The sequence below is a fragment of the Perognathus longimembris genome, chromosome 7 (assembly GCF_023159225.1).
Source record: "Perognathus longimembris pacificus isolate PPM17 chromosome 7, ASM2315922v1, whole genome shotgun sequence".
Lineage (NCBI taxonomy): Eukaryota > Metazoa > Chordata > Mammalia > Rodentia > Heteromyidae > Perognathus > Perognathus longimembris.
In genome coordinates this window covers 38,449,978-38,476,620 of record NC_063167.1, presented here as the reverse complement: position 1 = coordinate 38,476,620, position 26,643 = coordinate 38,449,978, and the positions used below count along the sequence as shown (strand labels likewise).

At 41.6% G+C, this 26,643-nt stretch overlaps 1 protein-coding gene across 3 annotated transcripts in view; it reads left to right on the top strand.

The window, feature by feature from the left end:
• Positions 1 to 13,617: 13,617 nt before the first annotated feature.
• The window catches only part of C8b (complement C8 beta chain), a 37,066-nt gene continuing 24,040 nt past the window's right edge, over positions 13,618 to 26,643 (top strand). For 2 of the 3 annotated variants that reach the window (XM_048349925.1, XM_048349924.1), the window contains exons 1-4: positions 13,618 to 13,706; positions 16,981 to 16,989; positions 20,102 to 20,249; positions 25,638 to 25,779. In XM_048349925.1, coding sequence (XP_048205882.1) covers positions 13,618 to 13,706; positions 16,981 to 16,989; positions 20,102 to 20,249; positions 25,638 to 25,779 — 388 coding nt within the window. Of the gene's footprint in view, positions 13,707 to 16,980; positions 16,990 to 20,092; positions 20,250 to 25,637; positions 25,780 to 26,643 lie in introns of all 3 variants that reach the window. The other variant, XM_048349923.1, reaches the window with a different exon arrangement.

Here is a 26,643-nt window from a genome sequence, read left to right as displayed (position 1 = left end):
AAGGAGAACAGAGTACTTCCCAGGGCACTGGCAGGTCTCCTCATCCCTGGGAAATTGGACCATCTCCCTGTCTTCAGAGGCTGAAACTCTAATTCGCATTAATCCTTAGTTCCAGATAAATCAACCCCTGATAGCTTGTTGAACGCCAGGCCCTGTTGTCTTCCCCCCCACCCCCACCCCGCTCCCCCTGCCATGTTTATAGTCCTGTGACCAACACCTGATACTTTCTTATCTTCAAGTGGCTATGCTGGAAGGATATCCCCTAGCCAGATGATGAATTATCTCTACAATTTGAGTTACCTTCTTCTTCCTTGGTCCCTTCTTTGCCAATCCCTTTTTATAATCCGTTTTTAAAATTATATATTTATAATCTTTACAAAGTTATACAAAGAAGTTACCATTCAGCAAGTCAGATTATGAGTATAATGCATCTTGATCCATGCTACCCCTTTCATCATTCTACCCCATCCCTCCAACCCAACCCCTCCCCCTCAATTTTCTTAGTTTCATAGGCTAGGCCTTGAATATCATGACCACTTTCTCCAACCGCTACTTCCTCTCTTCATTCATCAGGCATTTTCAATGAAATACAATATTTGGTGTGGAGAATACATTCTAGTTGTAATTTCTTCTCACACGGAGATCCATGATATGTGTGTTCACATTCCCTTTTGTAAACACAGACATTGAAGCTCAAAAGAAGTAAATATGCTCCAGATAAAAGTATAGCCAGGATTTGAACTGTGACTCACAGATTCTATAGTCCTTGCTCTTTAACATCCATATGCTTCTCAGAGAAAGTGAAGGTAAAGTGGATGTCCTTTATTTCCACCTGTGACCCCTATGGCCTTCTGGAAGCTCCAAACTGCCCAGTCCATCCATTCCTCAGTGCATTCTCAGGTTTACCTGATCAGACCTTGCTCCAGGGACATTAGTGACAACCTGTTTCATTAATGGATAAGAGTCCCAACTAATGATACCACATGATATCAATGGAAACATCTAGTTTATGGATCATGGAAAGGAGCTTTATTAAACCTCACATGAACTTACTGAAAAGATAACAATTTTCAAAGCCATAGGTTTTGTCCTGGTGATGTTTTAGGTAGAACAGGGACTGGGTCTTGCAAATGGTAGTCTCTTGTTTTGAGGTGCTGGAAATCATCACCTCAGGGGAAGGCAAAAACAAAACCATGCTTGAGAAGATTCATTCTTCACTACATGAAAACCCACCTGACAGAGGCACACAGAGAGGTGGTCCATGGGAGGATCTCTGTATTTGTGCCCGACGGCATGGATTTTTCTGTAGGGGCTGTTGGGATGATGGTGAAAAAATCAGAAGTAACATTTGCTAGGTCTGGAAACTGGAGAAAAGTATATTTGTCAGGACAGAGAAAAGCCTCAGGATTGGGAAGTGTCTGGCCCCCAAATGTGAAGATAAAGAGTCAGAGAAAGCCCCTAACTGAGCAAGTAAGAGGCAGAATATGGACAGAGGCAGCTATCAAAGTTGGAATGCAGTGTAGAGGAACACAGCACAGTTGTGGGCAAGAGAAAATAGAAGAGAGTTCCTTAGAAGAAGTCAAGGGTGTCTGTGAGGCATTCGCATGGGATGGTCAGCACACCAGTGACTCAGTGGGCATAAATTCTCAGGGGTGGTCTAGATAGTGTGGATGAACAACTCTGCTGCCCTACTGAGCAGCAAATCCATCCATCATCTTGAACTTGCAGGGCGATGGATAGCCCAATGATGGAACATAGTAGCTGAGCTGCATGCATAGCTGAGTGAACATGTAAGACTAAGAGAAAGGGCCCAGACTAAATGAGAAATTCCAGAGTTTCCTTGTAACTGTTTTTGCATGGCTGGGCAGCCTTGAGTAAATAATTTTACTTCTCCAAGTCTCAATTTCTAAGCAAAATGGAGTGCATGGATGGGTGATAAATGTCGAGCCCTTTTTAAAGTTGCAAAATATTCCAAATCTGGAAATAAATTCATCAGTGATGTTCACAGAGTTATTAACCTTCTTACAAACTATGCAGTACCATACCAGCAGGACAACTCTACAAGTGCTGGGGACACAAGATGGAGAAGAACAGGCCTTCTCCTTGGAGGAGTGCACAGGTGGAAGGAGGCAGAGAAACCCCAATGTCCTGGCACAAATGTTAATTAACAAACTTGATCCTAGTGATTACTGTGTATCCAAAAGAAGGTGTGCCTTCTTTCTTGGGACAGTAAGGAAAGGCTTCTCAAAGAGAGTGACCTATAAGGTGGATCTTAAAAAGATGAACATGAGATCTTCCAAGTGGAAATGGACATGGGCAGAAAGTCTATTCAGAAACATGTGCCAAGTTGTATGAGTCAGGTAATGTAAGATGTATCAATGGAGACGAAACCCAGTATTTTATCTAGAAGATACAGCATGTTCTTATTAAAAGGGAAGAGAGGGGACTAGAAGAAATGGCCATTAAAGTGTAAGGGCTCCTTTTGTCTCCAAGGAGCTAATGGAGAAAACTATCAAACAGCCTAGAAATTGGCTTTCATTCTAGAGAGCTAATGCCATAGAATGTGAGCCCCAGAAAAGAGGTTTAAAAGTCATCCAGATGTTTCCCACTGAGCTCTTCTTTCTTTTATGCATATTCCTCTTGTCACCTCCTCCTTTTCTACCCTCTTTTTTGGGGGGGGAGGGGCAGTGATTGAAGATGTGGAGGATTGAATTTAAACAAATCTTGGTCTCTAGCCACATTTGATTTGGGGAGTACAAATGACAGGAGAAATTATTCATTTTTAATATTTGAAAGAAAACATGGGGGAAAGGAAGAGGCTTCTCCAAAGTCTCAGAGAAAATGAGCGGCAGGGCTGTGAATGAGGGAGGCCCAGTCCCATGTTCTATGTCCCATAATCCCTGTGACTTCTCCACATGTGACCTCGCTGAGTTCTGGTAAGAGCATCTGCATGCCTCATAAGGCTTTCCTAAGACACAGATGGAGACAACATTCCTTTAGTCCAGAGCTGGCGATGCACATCTTCCACATGCTGGTCCACAGACCACCTGAGGGACGCCTGCTCCAGGGAGAAGGTGCTAGAGCATCAGGTGGCTTCAGGAGGCTCTTGGACTTCACCCCTAGCATCAATAGAGGTGTCCCCAGGTATTTGTCCCAAGAGTCATTAGTATGCTGTCATTTGATGGAGTCCCTCAAATTAAAGGATACACACACACACACACACACACACACACACACACACGGAGAGAGAGTTATTCTAATTTGCTCACAGAAAAGAGAACAGAGAGCTGAGTTTTCAAATGAAGCCTTCATCTCAATCCCTACTTTTCTCACATAATTAATATTTTAGTTATTAGATCTACTGATCTTCTTCTGGTGGTCAGGTGCTGTGGCCATGGCTTACACACATTGTTTTAATCCCACTTTGTAGATAAAGCAATGAGGCACAGATGGGACTAGATCCCATGTCCCAGGTTACACAGGGACACATGGCAGCCTCACAATTTGAGCACAACTCTCCCTAACTCCAAACCCTATGTGTGAGAGCTGTGTGACCTTGAGCCGTGCAGGTTTCTCATCTGAGACATGGCAGACAATAATAATAACTCATGCTGTGGAAAGACTCAGAGAATAAATAAATCAAACTGGGTAAAATAACTCCAACCTATCAAGACTGCCATCAGGATTAAATGAGTTGATATGGGAAAGTGCTTTGTAAACGGCAATACACCATACAAATTTTTATCATTATTATTATTTCAAAAAAATATGGCTGCCCTCACAGACTGCAACAATCTGCAGCACATATTTATGACAACGTGCTTCAGAAACAATTTCCTTTCTGACAGCTTGCCTCCCTATCATGTTATTAAAAGGTTAAGGAAAATGAACAAGTGAGGATTAAGATTAGATCTTTCACACATGAAACTACAAAATCAATAGAGCCCCCATAATCTATCTGGTGACATGAAGAAATATATCGAGGTGCCTGGGACGATTACTCAGGGAAATGTCAACAGGTATTGACAAGAAACCTGGAAAGGTAGGAGCAGCCAAGACTTTGGTGCAGGCTCCCTTAACCTGTGCCCTTCTGGCGAAGAGACTCACGTCCTGCGAACTTACTTGTGGTTTAAATTCTTCATTGCATTCGATCTTTCTTTCTCCATTTCTTTCCTTCAGGCACTTTTCATTCTCCTGAAGTTCAGCAGAATGTCTGTTCCCTGAGAACTGGGTCAGAGCTGCTTGAATAAAATGAGCATCTAGGCAGCACCATGGAGAGCGCATGATAACACCTATTTGTGGTTGCAATGAGGTCCTTTTGAAAACCTGCTATTATCACCCTGATGCTATGGGGTCATTATCACTATCTTGGACATTATTTAGTATTTAGAAGAAGATGCCAGCTCTCCTCTTGGCCACCTGTGAGATGGGAAGCCCAAACTGAAAACACAAAGCTGTAAGTTCTGGTGATTACAGATGGAAGAATATGGGTGAGTGAACTAGTTAGGATTTTTAGGTCTCTTGCCATAATACCTTGAAAAAAGGATGGCCTTCTGATGGACCTTCATGGTTTTGTGATCCAGCATGTGCACAAACCTCTTCCCTCAAACTGAAATATGGGGAAGGCATTTCAGATGAATATAACAGTAACAGTTGCAGGAAAACAAGTAGTTTCCACATATGAAACACCTGCCATGTGTCAAGCAACCAGGCAGAAAATGTACATATACTGTCTAATCCTCATGGTCCCCACACAACAACTATCCTTTAAATAAAAAGGAACAGAGGATCAGAGACACATCCTACTAATTGATAGGACTGTGATTGTAACCCAGTTCTTTGTCCCTTCATGTCCACACTGCACCATTCCCCCAGCATGCTCCACCTCCCCAAATAGCACCACCAGTTAAGGAAAAAGCCTTTCATTCATGAGCCTTCTGGGGGGACATTTCATATGCAAGCCCTATCAATTGACTTGTGCTAAAAAGTAATTATCCCTCACAAAACAATGCCATTTCCTGGATATGGTAACTGTTTTCCAGCGAAGATGAACCCACAAGTCACACCATACCCCCTCTGTAGCTCCCTCCTCTGCTGAGTTCTTAACTCTATTAACCAATATAATGTGTGGGGAAAATCTCCACATCAGTGACAAACAAGAGCTGTAAAGATGTAGCAATCTCCTCATTTCAGTTCTTGGGATCTCTGAGTTTCCATGCAAGATGTCCAGCTTCCCTAGTAAACAGATCATGAGAGGAGGCATGTGGAGTAGAATAGAGCAGACTGTCTCCTGGAAGGGGAAGAAGAGGCCCATAGGAGAACTCAGGCTTCAGACAAGCTGTCCCAACTATCCCTCAGCCAGCAAGCACTCAAGCTGAGTCCACAGACCTATGAGTGGAGAAGCCATCGTGGATATTGCGTTGCTGGCAGACATCCCAGAGTGGATGGCCATTCCTGCCATACCAAGCCTAAATTCTTCACCTATAGATTTGTTAGTAATGGTAGCATAGTTGGTGTTTTTAAGTGACTAAGATTTAGGGTAATTTCCTATAGCAATACCACATAATCAAATTCCTGCATGACACTAAGAAACACTAGTATGACACTAAGTAACACCAGTATAATTTGAGCTTGGCTCATAATATAGGGCATCACAAACACAAGGAAGTTTCCCATAATTCCCCACTGTAGCCAAAGGGAGGTATGTGGTCATCTGCTTACATTTACAACAGTTATAGATTTATAATTTCATTTATTTCCTCTGTGAACTTGGAAGCGCCATCAGGGCAGGGAGCCATGGGTGATATTTACTGCTACATTATCCTCTCTGGTCTAGGTTCTGGCCCAATGCAAAAATACTTTTTTGAATGTACAAATAATTAATGCCAAGATCATAGTAGAATGAAGTTCAGCATAGCAAAAATGTACATATTGAAAAATTGCTCATTTGCTCAGCTAAGAAGTTCGAAGTTGGTCTTGTAGGGGGTGAATGAACAGATGAATAAAGTGGCTTAAATTCTACCTCTTGCCAGAGTTAATCTGCAAAATCAATGCAACCACATAATCCATCCAGTTGTTTGAAGTCCCCCAGGTAATTAGTTCTACAGAACATTGCCAGGTAGAATCTCATTTTCCCTCCTCATGAATTTCTGGCATTCCTTAAAATATTTGCGATAGCAAATGAATACTCCAAATGTCTTATTTTTAAAAAAATTCCTATTATGTGTGCTTACATAAAATATTTGCAAAATGTATCATTCTGAGTTGAATTTGAGGTGTTTTATTGACAATATCAATGATGCATCCAAAGTTCAGTCCAATATTCAAAGATTTCTGGGAGCCATAAGGTGATGCTAAGTGAAATGAACTCCATGTTATGGAAACAAGTGGTATATCATTGTTGTCATTATTTTCAACATGCTATGTGAAGTAGCACCTCTTTCTTTCTTTCTTCTTTCCTTCCTTCCTTCCTTCCTTCCTTCCCTCCCTCCCTCCCTCCTCCCTCCCTCCCTCCTTCCTTTCCTTCTTTCCTTCTTTCTTTCTTTCTTTCTTTCTTTCTTTCTTTCTTTCTTTCTTTCTTTCTTTCTTTCTTTCTTTCTTCCCTTCCTTCCTTCCTTCCTTCCTTCCTTCCTTCCTTTCTCTCTCTCTTTCTTTCTCTCTTTCTTTCTTTCTTTCTTTCTTTCTTTCTTTCTTTCTTTCTTTCTTTCTTTTTTTTCTTTCTTTCTTTCTTATTTCTTTTCTATCATCTTCCCTTCCTGTTATTTTACCCCTGCTATAACTGTATCTGATCTTTGTACCCTGGATACTGTATATACGTGTATTAGAACTAGGGAAGGGAAAGGAAATACCCAAATCGAGAGACAAAGGATAAAAAGACAAACCTTTCCAAAAGCAATACTTACAAAACCATTTGGTGTAAACAATGGTACAACTCATGGCGAGGAGAGAGAAAGGGGAAGGGGAAGGCAGGGGAAAATGAGGGAGGAGGTAACAAGTTGGATAAGAAATGTACTCATTGCCTTACATATGAAACTGTAACCACTCTGTACTTTACTTTGACAATAAAGAAAAAAATATTTAAAGAAAATAGGTTGAATGTGTCTTTCTACCAGACATTTAGTTCTATAGAGTCACTAAGAATTGTTGTAAACCATCCAGGTTGTGGGCCCATTCATATGTGAGTCCTGGAGACTCTGAGGCTCCATGGTCCATGTTTGAAAGGTTCTGCAGTTGGCAGATCCACTGAAGGGATGACTGTCTTCACTCTTTTGGTCCTTCTATTTCCTGAAGTTTCTTCTGGACCACCTTTCTCATACATGAGGTTTAGCCCTCTCTGACCAGTTCCATGATCAGTCATCAGGAGCCAAGCAGTATGTGTACTCCAGGCCCTAAATCAGTAGGACCAAACCAAATTGAACCATGGGGCTATCTTCCATCAACTATATTTGACACATATCTGCGATGCTGGAGACAATGCTGAGGAATCAACTCTCCTCCCAGATGTGCAGCCAGCCTCTTACACCTCAGCAGCAGATCAGATGTTCTTGCTTTGCTTCTTATATTTATTTATGCCATATAGTTTATCTATAGTGGTCAAAATTTGTCTTTATTATTTTATTTTATACTGCTATCAATGAGACATATATGACTTATCATTCTGGTGAGTAAAGGGATAGCCTGGAGTTGGTGTCCTAGCAAAATTCCAAGGCTGTGATAAAACACAGTAGAGATTCTGGAAAGTGAGTTGACTGCTTGCAAAAAATTATCAAGGATATGAAGTAGCCTGGCTGTATAATCAACTCACACAAACACTAATCCACATATGGAGAGCTACATTAAACTCTTCTAGGGAAGTCCTCCCATGCCCTAACAGCCTTCCACCAAGCTCTATCTCTTAAAGGTTCCTCCATCCCACCACTGACATGCTGGGGACCAAGATTCCAGCACAGAAACCCTTGCAGGGAAAACTCAAACCTTATCTAAACCATAGCACCATCTCATCATACTTACAGAGTCCATGGAGGTACTTCATAGACCATACACACTAGAAGAAACCTTTGTGTGTCAACACAGAAATATACCTTTCGATTTTCCACAGATAGAGGTATACCTAATGGAGGACATCATTCTCACATCTGTCAATGCCGGATGAGCTTTTGTTCATCCACAGGGAGCCTCTTCTGCTAAATAGCTACTGCTTTCCAGCCGTTATGACAGCTGTCATGGCCACTGGCTCCTAAGATGGCTATTTCTGACCTGTGACATTCCCAGACAATGTTTGCCATGCTGAGAGGTTGGGAAAAAGAATTATAGAGAGGCTGGACTATTAGCTTAGGTAATGCTAGCCAGTAAAGCAGTAACGCATGGCAATGTCAGTGGTTTCTTCTGTACTCATGTGCCTTTACCAGGGTAAGTGAGACTGCCAATTCTGGAACCCACATTGCCTGATTCTTCTTTATTACATGCCTCTTCAACATTACATGCCCAATGGCACCCTGGCTCTCCAAACCAGGATGGGGAAAAGAGAGGCAATGGGATTGCACTTGGGAAGGATTTTTCTGGGCCAGGAATAAAGTGACACACATCTCTTCTTCATGTATTCCACCAGGAAGGGCAATATACCACATGCCATATACAATATACAGAGTCAAGGGATGGAGGGAAATGCAGTGGAGCCTAGGAGCATCGAGAGGTGGAAGAGAGGTGGAATCCATATGCAGCTGTTCTCTTTGCCACAAAAGATAAGGCTCTTCCTTATGTTTGGGCTACTGCTATTGTTTTCCCTTTCCTTTCCTGATTAGCAATAGAGCTATGTCCTTTTTTTATTTGGATCTCCCTCCCCTCCCCCTCCACATAGTCCTCTGGTAATCACACTGACTACACAGCCCACTATACTTCTTCCAGGAACAATTCTGAACCATGGTGATGATAATATGCATATCGTGGTTACAGACTTCAATATGTATAACCACCTCCAGGGAGGTAGTTATCACAGCCAGCCATCCACTAAGAGCTCTTCTAAATCAGATGCCCCAGATCACAAGGAAAAGCCTCCAGTGAACACCTTTATGGTGTCTTAGACATTGATAGGAGCAGTAGGAGGGGACAGAGTCTGCCCACCATGATCCAGGGATGATGAGCTCTGGAAGGCAAGGTGGACCAACTTGCACTGTTATTCTCAGGTATGGGGGTGATGAAGAATGAAACACATGCTGTCCAAAATGTTCCTGCTCTGGGTGGATGCCAAACACAGCCATAGGGACTTAATATACTTTCCTTAATGGAGAATCATAATCTCCATCCTAATAACCCCAGCTTTGTGCAGAGCTGCTTCGTTTCCAAAGCCCCTCACAGAGAGTGTGTTATTGACTTCGCTCAGCAACATGAGAGGGACATTATGTTTATCCTGTGCTCCCTGTTGCTGCCAGTACCACCCTACTTCAGGGCTCGTTATCTGTCAGCAGAGTGTTACAACAGCCTCTAACAGGGCTCTCTGCACCAATTTGACTTCCCCTGATCCATCTTCTACTCTGAATAAAAGGAGTCCCTCACAAAGGTAGCCACCTCTTCCTTCCACTGCTAACTTCCCACAGAGCACCCTGCAATGAAGATAAATCCATTATCATTAGCACTGCTCATTGGGCCATGGGCCTTGGCTTTTGGCAGTCTCACCTCTCACTCCTTCCCACTGGCTATCCTGAGGCCTGATCTAGCACTACTGAATGGTTATGGTTTATGGGACCCCTTTGTGTCTCCATTCTGCTGACTTCTCAATCTATGTGGCCACATATTCTCCCCTTGCTCTTTTTGGGTCCTCCTTAACCCTTAAAGGCCAGTTTCCTTCTAAGAAAGCTATCCAGTGAGCAAATGGAACATGGGAGACTATCTCTCTCTCTCTTTCTCTCTCTCTCTCTCTCACACACACACACACACATACACACACACACACACAGAGCAACTGTCCAAGCTTGACTACCTATATATGTCCCTGAACACACCATTCTACCTTCTCATTAGGATGTCCTATCATGGAGAAGTGCTAGTACATACTCATCTTGATACCTGGTCAACTATTACTGCACATGACATCTAGTAGATACTCAATACATGGCCATAGGAACATTATTTTGAGCCTGAGAAATATGCCCAGGATTTGAATTAAATAAGGAGAAATTAAATTGAATTAAATAAGGAGAAATGTGATAATAATCTAGTTCTTTCCATTTTTATCCCTTTACCTGAGTGTTGTGGTTCTTACCTATAATCCCAGCACTCAGGATGTTCAGACAGAATGATCAAGAATTGGGATTCAGCCTGTGTATTACAGTGAGAACTTCTTTCAGACAGACAGAGGGAGTAAGAGAGAAGGTAGGGGCTTTTCTAGCTCGGAGGATGATTGCTGTCTCTAAGCAGGGAGTGTGGAGTAGTCTGAAGTATATTTGGGAAATCCAAAAGACCTAGAAATATGGTGCTACATACACTTTAAATGCTTAGGTTCAAATAATGAATTTTAAAAGCCTCCTTAGCAAGGTTTGGGTGGCTTGTAACTTTATTCCTAACTGCTCAAGAGGCTGAGATTTGAGGATCAGGTTTGAAGCTAGCCTGGTCAGAAAAGTACATGAGACTCTTAACCCCAATTAACTAGCAAAAAAAGAAGCTGGAAGTAGGGTTGTGGTACAAGTGGAGGGACACTAGTCTTGAGCAGAAAAAAAAGCTGAAAGCTCAAGAGACAGCATATAGATCCTGAGTTTAAGCTCTGGTACTGGTACAAAATAAATAAATAAACAAATAAATAAATAAGCCTCCTCGCACACAACAAGAGCTATAGACCTTAAGAAGAGCAAATAGATCGTAGCAGTAGTGAGATAAGCTGTCACAATTCGATAACTGTCTAAAAGAAGGGTTAAAATTCAAGATTGAGAGTTTTTTTTTTTTTTAAAGCAGAATTTGGTTGTACCTTGCCATGGATTTTCTACTTCTTGAAGATGGAAGAAGCTGTAAAATCCCATCTCAGAGGCATGGAGACTATCCTTGGTTTGTGGCCTTGTCAGAACAAACAGGATGATGAATGGGAAGTGAAAAGCCAAAATGACTCCATTTTCAGGCAGCCCCCATTTTGTTGATTGTTTAAACTATGAGTAACCCAGCGCCTACCCAAATTCCAGGAACAGAGCTGTTTGTACTGAAACCACCAGACCACAACTAGCCCATTGCACAGATGGCCCAACCGGTTTGGGGACATTCCGGTCGGTCGCTTTGACCGCCCTGCAATGTCCCTAGACCACCCTGGAATGTCCCTAGCCCCGAGCCAATCAGATTTGTACTCGCACCCCAGTCCTACTTGCACATCTGGTTACTGTAACTTCGTGATTTTTGCCTTTATAAACCCTGTAAGATTTCAGCTCTGGACCTTCCGCCTAACCTCCGCTGCGTTGGTGCCCAGACAAGGTCCGGGCTGCAGCTCGCCTGAATAAAGTCTTGCTTTTGCATTTCGGAACGTCTGGCTCTCGGTGGTCTTCTTGCGACTTGGGCATAACAGGAAGAATGTTAACTTACTAAAACCTGGCAGTGACAAACCTGTGTGCTCTTATCCCCAGAGCCTCAGGCTGCCTCCTGCCCTACCCCCATGGTGATGTCAGGGGAATAAGGCCTGAAACCACTAGGGGGAGCTATCAGGTTAAAACTCCTTATAGACCTTTTGCCTTCCCATGCACCCAGTACTGGTACAAAATGAGTCAGATTTAGTCCTGTGCATAATTTCTGGGCATAACATTCAGGTTCCTACTGGTCATAACAGGATTTGGCTCCTCTCAAAATACAGGTAGATAGAGAGGATGGGGATATTTCTTGGAGTTCAATTTTCTGCTTGTTTACAAATGATTAACTCCCACAATCAATTGTGTCAAAGTTCAAGTCAATGACACCGGTGGAGACACTGTTAAGATGAGCCTTGTGCTTGAGCCAGTGATAACGGGAAAGCACACAGGATGGTTGACAACAAAACTTGTGTTCTCTGCATGGGCATAATGAATGCCAGGGGGGCGTGCGTTCCATGGTTTACTCTGACCTCATTGTACTTCCTTTTGGCATGACCACCCCCAGGTCCAGGAGAAAGTTGACTTAACAAGTAAGGGTACTCAGAACTGTCAGGAAGGAGGTAGGGGCTTTGTGTTTTATGCCTTCTCACCTTAACCTTATGAAGAAGGTATTCATGAATCATCACCTATTTCTACAGATGAAGAAACTGGATCTTAAATGATGCAAGTTGCTGATCATACAAGGACCACAAAGTCCTTTCTGTAGTCCCCTTTCACTCACTGTATATCACTTGTCCCTCCAAGTTTCCTCACCCACACTCAACATTTTAACAGCAACAAGAGTGTTGCTGTAGGGGCTGGGAATATGGCCTAGTGGCAAGAGTGCTTGCCTCCTACACATGAAGCACACAAATATGGAAAACAGCCAGAAGAGGCGCTGTGGCTCAGGTGGCAGAGTGCTAGCCTTGAGTGGGAAGAAGCCAGGGATGGTACTCAGGCCCTGAGTCCAAGGCCCAGGACTGGCCAAAAAAAAAAAAAAAAAAAAAAAAAAAAGAATGTTGCTGTAGCCCTTTTTAGGTTGGAGGTTGAGTTGGTAAATGCAGTTTGGACTCTACTTTGTTCACTCTAGAATATCAGGAAGATATCTTTTGACAGTCTTGGTCATTTGCATATTACCTCCCAGTTTGACAGATGCTTTTCACATCAGCCCTGTGCTCTGCACCATAAGATGCACTATCGGAATCGGTGATACTGAAAACTGGGACTGCCATGTGAGACCATTGATGTCACTTCTAGTCTATCTGGAAAGCATTTCTCCTAGCAGAATGTTTGTTTGGAGTCTCCTCTTTCAAGAATACTCCAATGGGGAGTTCTTGGGGTTTTTTTGCTTTGAGTCAATGTAATGAGGGAAGCTGGGCAGATGAATCTGTGAAGTGTCCAGGACAATAAAAAGCTCAGATAACACAGGCCTGACTCACAAGGCCTATGAGTCAGGCCTTACCTGTGCTTAGCCTGAGGAAGGACAAGGGTAGATAGGATCTATAATCCTGTTCAAAATGACATAGCTAGGAAAAGGCAAAACTAGGATTCAATCCGGGACCCATCTAGCTGCAAATCCTGTGTTCTACCTAGTAAGAACAGCTCTAATGTCTGAGAGTTCAACCCGGGTCTGTGCTCAGCACTTTTCTTTAGTAACTTATTTAATTTTCACTACTTTGTAGGTAAAGAAGCTGAGGCACCGGAATAGAACAATTTTCTCATTTGATTTTAGTTAATGGCAGAGGAATTACTTGGTTGAGCCACAAGCAGTCCTTACAGACTGTTGTCTCTACTGCTTCCCCCAGCATCATTACATAGGAATATAAGCCAGGTCACTGCAGAGTTCTCATCATTCTTATTGTAGCAGCACAGATACATTTCTATTTGTGCAAAGTCTATGAAGGCTCCAGGCGTTGGTGTATCCTGTTTGCTTTGCTGAGCTGTTTGCTCTGCTTGGTGGACAGAAACGGACACTAGCACTGGCTGTGTTGGCTTTCCTTGGATCTGGGAACTTCTGCTGAACTTCAGTCACATAGAGAACATGAAGAGAGGGACGTGGTTTTGGAGGGCTCTGGCAGAGGTGTTTCTTCTTAGTGCTGCCCTGGGTTGTCTCAGTTTGCCTGGCTCCAGGTAAGTGACAAATAATTCCCTGATCAGTCAGTCTTAGGATATGGGGGCGGGGGAGGGGGACGGGAACTTCCTAATGCTGACAAAGTCTTTGTCACATGCCCATGGAATAAGGAACATCTCCTGAAGCAGTTTGCATGCATCTAAAATAATATCAACAGCTCCCTTTGAATTGTGGCTGAACTCAGTGGCTGATTTCAACAAAAGTGCCCTTAAAAAACTGACATGTTTAAATGCATTTTGTCATACTGAGAAGAATAGGATGCTTGTTTTGTATGCTGAACAAAGCTTTGTCTGAATCTATGCAAAAGAAGTTTGGCTGTATGTTGTTTTTTTTAAGGGCCAATTCATCTGAATGATTTTAATGTGGGAGAGTGACTCAACAGCCCCTCCCCCTCATCAGGGCTCCCCCTTTCTCTCCCACTTCTCTCTTTCCCCTTTACTCCCTGCTTCTTGCTCTTCCAAGTATTTGTTCCCAGCAGTCAACTATCTGATTTATTTAATTATTTTAAGTCTCTATTGATAGGCTACAAAACAAGCTAAAGGAATTATCTCAGTGGGGCCTCAGACTGTCTAACATGGGTTTCCAATGGAAAAGATGCCAGCGATTTGGCAATTTGGAGACCCTTCCTGGTATGTGAGAATCCATCCCTACCACAAGATGCCAAAGCACTTGAGCATCCCATACCTGCTTGTGAGCACCACTGTGGGAAGATACTTAATGCTTTTCCTTTTGATTATTCCAAAAATGTTCCCTGTATACAGCCCTTTGTTTTAGCATGAGCAGCGCCTTGTGGCCCATCAGCCTCATTAGAAATCTCCCCTGAGACTTGGACTGTCACTTCACTTCTCACTGGACATTCAAATAAACACTATTAGGATTAGCAAGATCTTCAGATTAGCCCAAAGATGCTCTGGCCTTTCTCTTGTGTATGCTATATATGCAGAGATACATATAAGACCTGAGGAGTTGTGCCAAGAGCAGGGGGCTTAAGAGAACCATCACAACCCTCTCTACAGCACTGAGCCTCTGTGCACAGCCTCTTGTGTATCTCTGAGAATACATAGATAGACAAGGCACAGCAAGCTCATGTTCTCAGGAAGAATGACAGTGTGTGAACATATACCACCTGGACTATTGTAGCAGAAGTTTTAGCACTCCCAGGCATGGAGTCAAGAAAAGGATGAAAGTTGTGCCAGGCAGAAGGAATAGCATGAACAAAGGCATGGAGGTATGAGGGAGCCTGGCATGTCCCCAAGGTTTCAGGTGCATTTCAGTAGCCTTGAGCACAGGCTGAGATGAAGCAGAACAGGAAGAAGCAGCTTAGGAGTCTGAACTTTGTCTTCTGCCTGCCAGTGGTGGGAAGCCTTTTTCCTTGCAAGGATGAATGTTTATAATACTATCATTCAAAATTATCAATACAGGCACATGGGGAGTAATGTATGTGTCTGTCCCATCATATGCCAAATGATTTTGTAGACATTCTATGGACCGAGGGCCATATGTCCCCCATTCCTGTTCAGCAATGGTGAGCCATCAAAGGCTTGAGGTAAAGCAGCAACACAATAGAATTTATGTATAGGAAGTTCCCTCTGAGGCAGGGAGTGAAGTTCCAGGGTGGGTAGAGTGCTAGCTGAAAGACTTCGCAACTATGTTCTGGAGATGAAGCATATGAGCTTCTATGTTCACTGTTGAGAGAAACAAATGATCCTTAGGAAGGAGGAAAGATTCATTCCTGCTCATTGAGCCTCCAACCTTTACCTGAATCCAGGCTTAATGTGCAGATCTCCACTGTCGATCCCTATCCTATGACCCAGTCCTGAACACAATCTGTGTTTGAATTTCAGTTATTAAGAAGAGGGAAAATGTTTGGTTCTGGAATAGAAAAAGCTGACACCTCCTTATGAACTAAGGAACTTACTTATTTTCGTTTACTCTTCCAATTAAGTCACAATGTCTTAAGACCTATTAATGATGATTGATGCCTACTCTGTACCAGGTACTTACACACTTGGCTCTCATTCTCTACTGCTATTTGAGGGAGGCACTATTATTTACAGTTTTACAGAAAGGATACCTAAGGCTCAGGGAGATCATGTAGCTGTTACCAAATAGAGATTGAAATCGTGTGTGTGTGTGTGTATGTGTGTGTGTGCGTGCGCATGCGCGTGCGCGTGCACACTAATACTGGAGCTTGGTCTTATCACTTAGAAGCAGTCCCTTGGTATTTTTTACCCAAGGCTGGCACTCTACCATTTGAACCACAGCTCCACTTTTGTCTTTTTGCTGTATTATTGGAGATAAGAGTTTCACAAATGTTCCTGCCCAGGCTGGATATAAACTGTGATCCTCAGACTTTAGCTGAGGATTACAGGAGTAAGCCATCAGCGCCCAGATAAAATCCAATATTTTGTAGAGAAGGCTGCTGGCAGAACTCCTGTATTCTCTCCGCATCTTTCTGCCTCTCTCCACCTGCATGATAGATCTGTTGTGCTGGATTCTCATGCTGTTTCTCTATCCCTAGAGATGTGGCTTTAAATTCATGTTTACCACAGAAAGTGGCAGTAAGAAGAGAAATTAAAAACCTGCCACCCAGAAGCTTCCCCCTTCTAGCAAAGAGTAAGATGCTGTATGCAAAGGGGTGCAGCTGCCTAACAAATTGAGTGTGACAAGAAAGTTGTTGTGTCAGGGCATTTCTACAGAAAGCCAAAACATATTGATGCACCCCATCTATATGAGCTGATGGCTTGGAATTTACTGCTGACCTAATCCTGCTCTACTTGATGGATCTATCTTTATTTTGGTCAGAGATGGCTATTTGAGACAAAGTGTGGGACTCTGGCTCAGTGAAATATTCCACAATACTAGCCATGGCATTTCATGCACCCCCCCAAAAGGCAAATTCTTTGCAGATCTTATATAGAGAGAGCACATGTGCAAGGTCTTGGACAAGGAGATTATTGTAGCGTTATATGTGACTGCAATACATTGGAAAAATATAAATGTCCTTTATAAAAGAAAGGGAATCAACTACATGCAATGTATGTCCTAGAGTAGAATATACAGATAAAAGAAATGAACCAGAGCTATTTTTGAGTCTATAAGGATAGACCTCCGGAATGCAACGGTGTGACTGGCAGACATAAGTTGCAAAAGCAAAAAGTACAGTAGAAGGAACACTCACAAGAGCAATAAGTCATACAGTATATGCATGCCTATGAAAAAAACAGACTAGAAGGGCGCACCCCAAATTCTTAACAGTCATTCCCTATGAAGAGGAGGGAAGTCAATAGAGTAGGAACTGGTGTAGAATACAGATGTTTAATTTATAGTGAAAATTAATTTAAAGAAACTTAAAGCAAATATACCAAAACACCAATAATCATCAATATGAGGGTGAGTACACAGTATTCATGACTTTACTTTTTGTGCTTCCCTAGGCATAGTTTTTCAAAGTGAAAAATATACAGAGGATTATGAATGACAGAAGTCAAGACAGTTGGTCAAAATGTCAGGAGGGTTCATTTCTGTAGATTCATCAGGATGAAAGGCGTCTGTAACCTTACACAGAGGCTTTCACTAGACCCAGCCTCTGTACAATTCTCAGGGACTGAAGATGAGACTAAATGCTAGCTTTCCCTTTAGATTTGCCTTCTGTAGTACTAATAAACTTCATGCATTTTATCCAATGTAATTTACAAACATACGATTTATCCTGCTGATTACTTCATTATATTGCCACCTCCATAATGAAAATTGGGTACAAAAATGAGAGATCTGGTGGTTATAACTACTTCTTACCAAGTTCTTTCTGTAAGTGATCATCTTGCCCATTAACATCCTTGCAAATCTTGGAGAGGAAAATAATTGTGACTCTTAATAGCTAGTGAGTGCATTACTTATCTACTCAGACTCTGCTGTGGGCCCAATTGGGTTGAAAAAATAAAATAAAATAAACCCGACAGTGGAGCTGATAGTTGAAATAGGAAGAGGCTACCCTGCAGAGCTGTCAAATACATACTTAGGGGAAGCCAAATCACAGACAACATTGTTTTTGTCAAACCTGGCAAATTATTAGCTAGGAGTCCATTCTTAGGCCTCCCACTGGTGGGTACTGTCCTGCCGCAAGTAGCCATTTTTAAGTATTCACCTGTGGTTTCCAGGAGTCTTTGACCTTTCGTTAAAAGTCCAACTTCACTAGGAATTGATTTTTTACTGGTCCCTGGGGTAGTCATGGAGATGGATTTCACTATAATTAATATTTGCCACTTTTTGTTATTTTTAAGGATTTTTTTTTGCCAAGTGAGAATACACCGTTAATTACCTTGTTTGGAATGACATCCTGTATTATTTGACTGTGAAAACTTTGTGATGCTCTACCTAATAACTCTATCTTAGATGCAAGGACTCAGGAATAAGAAGATGCAGGAATAAAAGAAGGGGATGGATAGTGGTCCAATTCAATGTTGCCACTAGAGCATGTGTCCAAATGCTTTAGTGATACTCTATAGACACAGACTCCAGCACTATTGCATACCAGCTGAAGGATGTTGGACTTGTCACCATTTTTTGAATTATTCCAACAGCTGTGTTGGTGACAATGTTCTGTGGTGCTTTCTATCACTGCTGTAAAGACCAAGAAGAGCACAGCGAAATATCTAGCACTACGGTTTTCTTCTTGTCTCCTTTACAGGCTTACACCCACAACACAATGGATCTTACTGTGCAATGTACTCAGGTGGAAGAAAACTAGAATTGAAGTACCCCCATCTTGTCATAGAAAGGAGAGACTGGAGGTTTAAGAAGATTAAATAGCACTGTGCACACATTTACTCTTGCCCCATTGTGTTCCAGTGGCTCAACAGAAAGAAACATTGCTTTACTTTATAGGCTCAGGGGGATTGGCTGCTCTGCAGGTGGACTCATCTGTCATGTGGTGTTTCCTCACTCTGATTACCTCCAAAGACTCTCCACTCCCTGGCCTGACCTGGCATGAGCTCCCTCAGTTCTACTGTGGTTCCTAAGCTCCTGGAGGGCTTTTCTTTGTCCTGCCTCTCCCCTCAAGAGCAGTCTCATCTTCTTCCATAGCTATTCATGTTCACATCTGTTTCTCTAAGACAGAGCTCTCTTCCAAAGGTCTAAGTTCTTGTAGGAACTGCATACTGAATTATTCTGTATTGATGGTGCATTTGTGCATACATGGAATGCAGCAAACCTCAAAGATCTTTCCCAACAGAAGTCCTTTCCTTCTGTATCTTCACCTACTCATGCATTCAAACTGTACACCAGCACCAACTTAAACTTTTTCATCCTCTATCACTCTCTCCAAATCCATCCATTTACCTAGCACTCTCTATCCATCCCATTGCCTAGTGGGTAAAGCCCCATGGATTTCAGATGTTAGGCACATCTCTCTTTTCTTAATCTAACACCAACAGATTTCATAAGGCAGAACCTGTGACTTTCATCTCTTTGAATCTTCAGGAGCAAATGTCCCCAATATTAATGGTTCTCAGCGTATACTTTGCAGAATCTTTTTTATTCATATTTTATTTTTAAAATTTTTTTTATTTATTAATTAAATTTTGTTGACAAGGTGTTATGCAAAAGGGGAACAGTTACATAATAGGGCAGTGAGTACATTTCTTGTGATATCTTACACCTTGTTTTTCTTTCCCTTCCCTAGATCAGGTAGGCATATATACAATACCCAGTGTACCAAAAACATATACAGTAACCATGTGGCATACGCCAAAGGAAATTCACCTAGAACTTTAAATATAACGTCAACAATAGAGTTTGCTTATCCTTGTCTTATATGATCATACATACATAGCTTTTGAGCTATTGTGATCCAATGAGAGGTCTATTTTAGACCTTTTAATGTTTAGTAGTTGTTTGGTTTTAGATACATAATGTAAGGTCGCTGACCCAAACCTGTGGGAAATACCATTTGACATCGCAGATTCTTACATGTAAAAGCACCTTAAAGACAAAGTAGCCAAATTTCTCATTATCCAGAGTACTAAACAGAGGCCCAGTGACAGCATAGGGGTTTGTGTGTGTGTTGTTTTCCCACAGACAATCATTTTTTAATTTCAGAAATAGCCTTATGAGGTAAGTATGTTTAACCTGACCATCAATATGAGAAAAGTGAAGCTCACACTGGGGGAAAATATACAGAAATAATCCATTTGTTAATGGGCCTAGTTCATTGCTCCTTTGACTTCAGTAGTCATAATGTGAGGCACTTACAGGTACTTATTAGATGAATTAGCTTATATCAGAATTCTGAAGGAGCAGAGTGGATGGATGGAGACATGGCTGGAGGTATATGTCCTTTCTGTCCTTCTGACCCTTCACTCTCTTCTTTATGATGACTTTGTAGAGAACAAAGACCACAATCTCTTGAGTCAAATACAGTCAACAGTAGCCTTGCTAAGAGCAGACAGGTGCGGAGTGTGGATGTCTCCCAGATGCCCATTGACTGTGAGCTATCCAGTTGGTCTTCCTGGACTGCATGTGACCCTTGTCAGAAGAAGAGGGTAAGCACCCGGGCCTGGGAGTGTGCTAGTCCTCTAGGATTGGCCAGTTCCTCAGTAGGACTGGCCAAGGTCAAAGGTGTCTGGTACACAGGAGGCCTTCAAAGATGCTGGATTTTGTTAATGACTCTTCTTCTACCTCACTTTCAAGTAGCAGTCAAATCCCTTTGGAGATAGGGAGATAGTAACAATTCTTTTTTTTTTTTTTTTTTTCTGACACCAATGCCCGAGCCAATTGCTTTGGGTCTTTTTAGTGCTTCCCAATTGGACTTCCTGCCTCCAGCATGCTTTCATGGTGTTAGCTAGGGAATCTTCCAGAAAGTTGCTGCATCTGACATCTACCCATGATGCTGAGAGCCAAGTCAAAGCTCATGCTAGACTTATTCTGGCTTGTATTCCCAGCCTAAACTACTGAGCACTTGCATTCTTCCCAGCCATGTTGCTCTCCCTTGTTTAATCTGCTTTTCCAAGTCCATTGCCTTCACTGACTGACAGCAACCTATTATAATATTCTAATCAGGGCTATCTACCACTTTTGAGGAGCCTTCCTCGACTGCTCCCCAAACCCACTTCTAGTTAGATTAAGCCAATTTTCACAAGTTTTTTTTGTTTTTGTTTTTTTAAACAAGGTCCCTATTTTCCTGTGCTAAGGCTACCTAGTAGGTTCCTTGTTTGCTTTCCTGCCAATGAAGCCACAGTCTCTGCAGTGTTTGTCCTTCAGCCTCCCCTATCCTGAGGGCCGGCCCAGGATCCCAGCCTGGAGCATAAGCAGAAGTGTCAGAGAATAAAGAATTGTTGCTGTTCCCCCTAGCTCCTGAGAAAACCAAGCCTGTCAGGACTAGGAGTCTAAAGAGGCTGTGAAGGTAGGCCCAGGACAATTACACAGTTAATTGGATCAATGAGAAGAGCCAAGCAGGATCATTCCATTCTCAGAGTCGGTTTTCTTGCTGAAGTTATCAACATTGATCCAATTATCTGGATAATTGCTTCAGCTGCACAATAAGCCAAGAAGACTCTATATGGGATAGCCGGCCAGAACACCTCAGAGCTGGTTGTAGACTCTCTCCATCAGGATTGTCCTCCTCTGCATGGGCATCAGGTAAAATTTCCACTAATGTCTTAACCCCAGGCTTGGGATATATTTCCTCCATCATTCCCACCATTTTCCAACAACACAGTTTGACTTGGGAAGCTGGGTCTAGTCTTCTCACAGCCTTCTTTTGTATGTGTGTAGCTTTATTGTTGTTCTCCCACATATTGTGTTTTCTCTCATTATGAAGTAGGATATTACAAGTTGATCCCTATATACCATGTGTGATGATCAGATCAGGATAATTAGCGTTGCCATTCCTTCAGACATGGACCTTTCTGTGCTGAGGTGTTGGAAGACTTCAAACTCATCTCCCTAGTTACACCGGATTGTATAATTAATTATCATAGACTTCAGTTATTTGACAGTGCTACAGAATGTGGTCCCATGTAGGGCTTTAACCATCCTCTTTTTATCCCTCTCTCTCCAGTCCTCTTCGAGGACTCTGGTTATCTCTAGCCCACATTTTTCCTTTTACTTCTATCCTACTCTGCTTTTATGACATCAACTTTGTAAGCATCTACAAAGGAGTGGAAATATCTTTCTGCCCCTGCTTTATTTCGCTTGACATAATGTCACTGAATTCTAACCACTCAACCGAGGACAAGATTTCAAATTTTTAAAGCTCAATAATGTCTCATTATAATTGGTATCACGGTTTTGAGTTTTCCTCTTGTGGCAGACATCTTGGTTGGAGCCATAGCTTGGATTACTGTCTAGTGAATAGTGTTGCAATAAGCATAGGGTGTGGGTGTCTTTTTCACATAATTATTTCATTGCCTTTGCACATATATACCTGATATTGGAAGTGCTGGGTCATATAGTGGTTCTGTTTGTTTTTGAGACCATATTAGTTACTGTACATTCCCACCAGTGTGCAAGAATTCCCCCTTTCTCTGCTGCCTTACCATTCATAGATCAGCAGTTGAGAGGTATCGATATAGATTGCCTATTTTAAATCTGATTCTTTAGGACTTCATTTTTTTGCTGCTGAGTCGTGTGTGTGTGTGTGTGTGTGTGTGTGTGTGTGTGTGTGTTAAAATATTAACCCCTTGCTAGATGAGTAGTTTGCAAATATTTTCTCCTATTCTTTAGTTTGTCTCCTAGCACTTTTGATTGTTTCTATTGTTGTGGAGATTCTTTGGGATAATCTCATTTCGTGGATTTGCTTTTGTTGCCAGTGGTATTCAGATCTTATAAAAAATCATTTATTTGTACCTTAAAGTGTTTATCTTGTGTTTTCTTCTATTATCTTAATAGTTTGGGCTGTTATATACAGGTTTTTGATTCATTTTGAGTTTCGATAGTTTTTCTTTTTTTTTTTTTTGGCCAGTCCTGGGCCTTGGACTCAGGGCCTGAGCACTGTCCCTGGCTTCTTCCCACTCTGCCACTTGAGCCACAGCGCCGCTTCTGGCCGTTTTCTGTATATGTGGTGCTGGGGAATCGAACCTAGGGCCTCGTGTATCCGAGGCAGGCACTCTTGCCACTAGGCTATATCCCCAGCCCGATAGTTTTTCTTTTTAAAAATATACTTTTATTATCTTTAAGTACTTACACAAAGGAGTTTGCATTCAATTGATCAGTTTATGAATTGATTTTTGATATGGTAAGACTGAATTTCATTCTCTGCACAACTTAGTAATAAGTATTATCCTTTCTAGAATGTCTGCTTCTGCTACCTTTTTGAAAAACAGTGAGCAAGCATATGTAGATTAATTTCTGGATTACTTTTATTCTGTTGCATTGGTCTATGTACCTGTTTTTATGCCATCCCTGTGTTGTTTTGATTATAATAGCTTTGTAGTATGTTTTGAAGTGAGGAATTATGATGTTCCTAGCTTTGCTCTTCTTTACTCAAGAATGCTTTGGCTATTCTGAATCCTTGGTAGTTCCATATGAACTTTGTGATTCCTTTTGAAGTCCTGTATCACTGGCATTTTGATAGGGGACTGACTGAATTGGTGGAATACATTGGTTATTATGGATATCTTCACATTATTAATTCTTCAAATCCATAAGCACATGTTTACTTAAATTTTGTTATAGATATTTTTCATTTCCTTAGTTAAATTTATCCCTAGGTGTTTTATTACTTTGTGGGCATAAAGAATCGATTGCATTTGAAATTTCTTCTCCAGCCTATATATTTGGATATACAAAAATGCTATCAATTTTTGAATGTTGGTTTTTGTGTCCAGCAATTTTACTGATTTATTGGTTCCACCAATAGCATAGTGGCCTCTGTATACATATATACATACATATTTGTGTGTGTGTGTGTGTGAGAGAGAGAGAGAGTGTGTGTGTGTGTGTGTGTAAAATCAGCTTATCCAGACTTCCAGCACTATTTTGAATATCAGTAGATGTGCTGTTTTGTTCCAGATTTCTGAAGAAATACTTTTAGATTTTTCCCCATTTAACATGATTAGCTATTGGCTTGTCCACACATGTCCATTATTATTTTGAGTTGCATTCCTTCTATATTTAATTTATCTGGGGGTTATTTTTTCTTTAGAGGCTATAGCCCTGTTCTAATGGTCTGTACCTTCTAAAGATGGCCTGGAATTACAAAGGTGTGTGCATGGCTGAATACTGACCTAGGTTTCTTTCTTGTTTTTAATTTCCAGAGCCTGGAGTACAGTAACGTATAAGTAGTAACTATGACTTGCTAATATGTCATTCTGTGGAAGAGCTATGATTCTGCTTTGACTTCATTTTTTGATTGCGGTTAGCACTCAGATTTCTTCATCTGTCATGTCACCTTTACAAAATATAGATCCCTGTGTTAACCTTCCCTGTCTATCTCTACACTCCATTCCCTCTATTGCCTGTGCTTGTCTCTCCAACCAGGAGGAGTCCTTCCTTCCTTCCTTCCTTCCTTCCTTCCTTCCTTCCTTCCTTCCTTCCTTCCTTCCTTCCTTCCTCCCTCCCTCCCTTTCTTCCTTCCTTCCTCCTTCCTCCCTCCCTCCCTTTCTTCCTTCCTTCCTCCTTCCTCCCTCCCTCCCTTTCTTCCTTCCTTCCTCCTCCCTCCCTCCCTCCCTTCCTTCCTCCCTCCCTCCCTCCCTCTCTTCCTTCCTTCCTTCCTTCCTTCCTTCATTCATTCCTTCCTTCCTTCCTTCCTTTCTTCCTTCTTTCTTTCCTTCCTTCCTTCTTTTGTCTTTTTTTCATTTCTTTCTTTCTCTTATAGAATAAGAAACATTCTTTTATTCTCGCAGTTTTGGCTTTAGTAACATCATCCGTGTCCATGATATACATTGCCCTTCTCTACCTCTCTCAAACTTACTTTCTACATCCTGATGATTTTTCTCAGCTTTCAAGTATCAGACTCACTGTTATTTCTCCTTGAATCCTCTCACCATCTCCTAGGCTTTGAGAATTCCACTTGAAGCTTTCAGAGCACTCTGTAGTTCTGCCATGCACCCATTTCACTGTGTTATCATCACCAAGTGTCCATGGCAATACTCTTAAAGGCAGGGTAGAGAGTAGGATCATGGCTAAAATCAAACAACACACATGCAGGCAAAAACAACACCTCCCCCTTTCAATGTGAGTGTGAATAACTCAATCAATATTTTCAGAATGAACAGAAACACAGAGATATGTGAGTACTGATTAGTGAAAACATCAATAATAGAAAAGGTGATATAGACTATATACCATGCATAATATAACTGATTATGGTTATATAATAACTATGCAACTAAATAATGTTATATAGAACAAATGTCATATATAATATATGTAATTTAAATTCCAAACAGTATATTTAGGTAATTAATTCTTCCCAGTTTATAGATGAGTAATTGAGACTCATAACCATTAAGGTACTTGCCCAATACCACATAACTAGAATGTTACAGAGTCAATTGTGGCTTTAAAGCACATTTTTTTCATTTTTGATATGCTATTGAGGAATAAATGAGAATGCATGAATCAACCCACTGGAGTAATTATGCTGAGAGGTCATGTTTTGTTGTTTCTGTCTGTGAACTAGCTGCATGAGTCCACTGGCTCAAAAGCCCATGACTTTTCCAGACTCAGCAAACGTTGATGGATCACTGCAGCACAGAGATTAAAGACAAGGTCACAGCCTAAGAGAGCTCTCAATTCACCTGGGGAAACAGTGAGGCAAATAGACCCTTTGGTATATAGAATGAAGCAAGTACAAGGACTGAGAGAGCAGCAGTCAGATAATTCCTTGTTCTCCCGAAGCCTGTATCCTGGCTGAGAATCATTTGTATACAGCATCCCTCTGTTCCTGAGGACCTGCCCATGCCTCACCTTACTTCTCTGTGCTATAGTACAGACATGCCTACTTGCTCCGGCCCTCTCAGTTCCATGGGGAACCATGCAACTACCCTGACAAGGAAGTGGAAAACTGTGTTACCAGCAGACCATGCCGAAGTCAGGTGCGATGTGAAGGCTTTGTGTGTGCACAGACAGGTACGGAAGGGCATAGGAATGGAAGGGGATAGCCCGTGAAGGAAACTTTAGCACACAGTGATGGGGGTATAGCCCATGTTGTGTTCTTGATCAGGGTATTGTAGCAGGTCATGAGGACTTCTAGTCCCAAAACTTCTCATCTTTCATAGGCACTGTTACCCAAGCCATCCCTATATCTACCTTACAGTCTAAGAAATGGAGATTCATGGAAGAGCAGCAGTTAGAAACTCACAAGTTCAGTTTTCATTTGCTGACATAAAAAGTATTAGTGGTAGAATCCAAAGTCCTGGCTAAGGACTCTCCTTTACTTGGTGATCTATGAATAATCATTATTTTGATTCTGTTGGTAGAAAATTCGAAATGATATTAGTGCCTTACAAATTCATTAGAAGCATCAGTGACATAATGGGTCTGAAAGCCAGATGTAAACTGCTAGTTCTGTTTGGAGGTCTCTCAGACCCTAGGGTTCAGTATGATGTGACAAACTAAGACAGTTAAGTAGTGTGATTACTATTACTTTAAAGAAGCTTTATTTGAATGATCTTTGGATATGTGTCCCTGTCATTTGTTTTTATGTATAACCAAGTCCAGAAAAATAGTCAATAGAAATTATTGATTATCAAAAGGAGAAGACAATGAGAAGATTTGAACAGAGAGAAAATGGAAAAGGCACACAAATGAGTAATTACCCACTGCAGAACTAAACACATGTTGTTCCAATTCATCCATTTAGCTGAAGCAAGGGAATATATGCTTCTTTTTTTTTCAAGACTCTTGCAAAAATAAGGATACTTTGACCTAAGTTATCTAGATAGGGAATTGCAATTCTCCACATTCACTGTACCCTTGTGGATTGTGCACTGG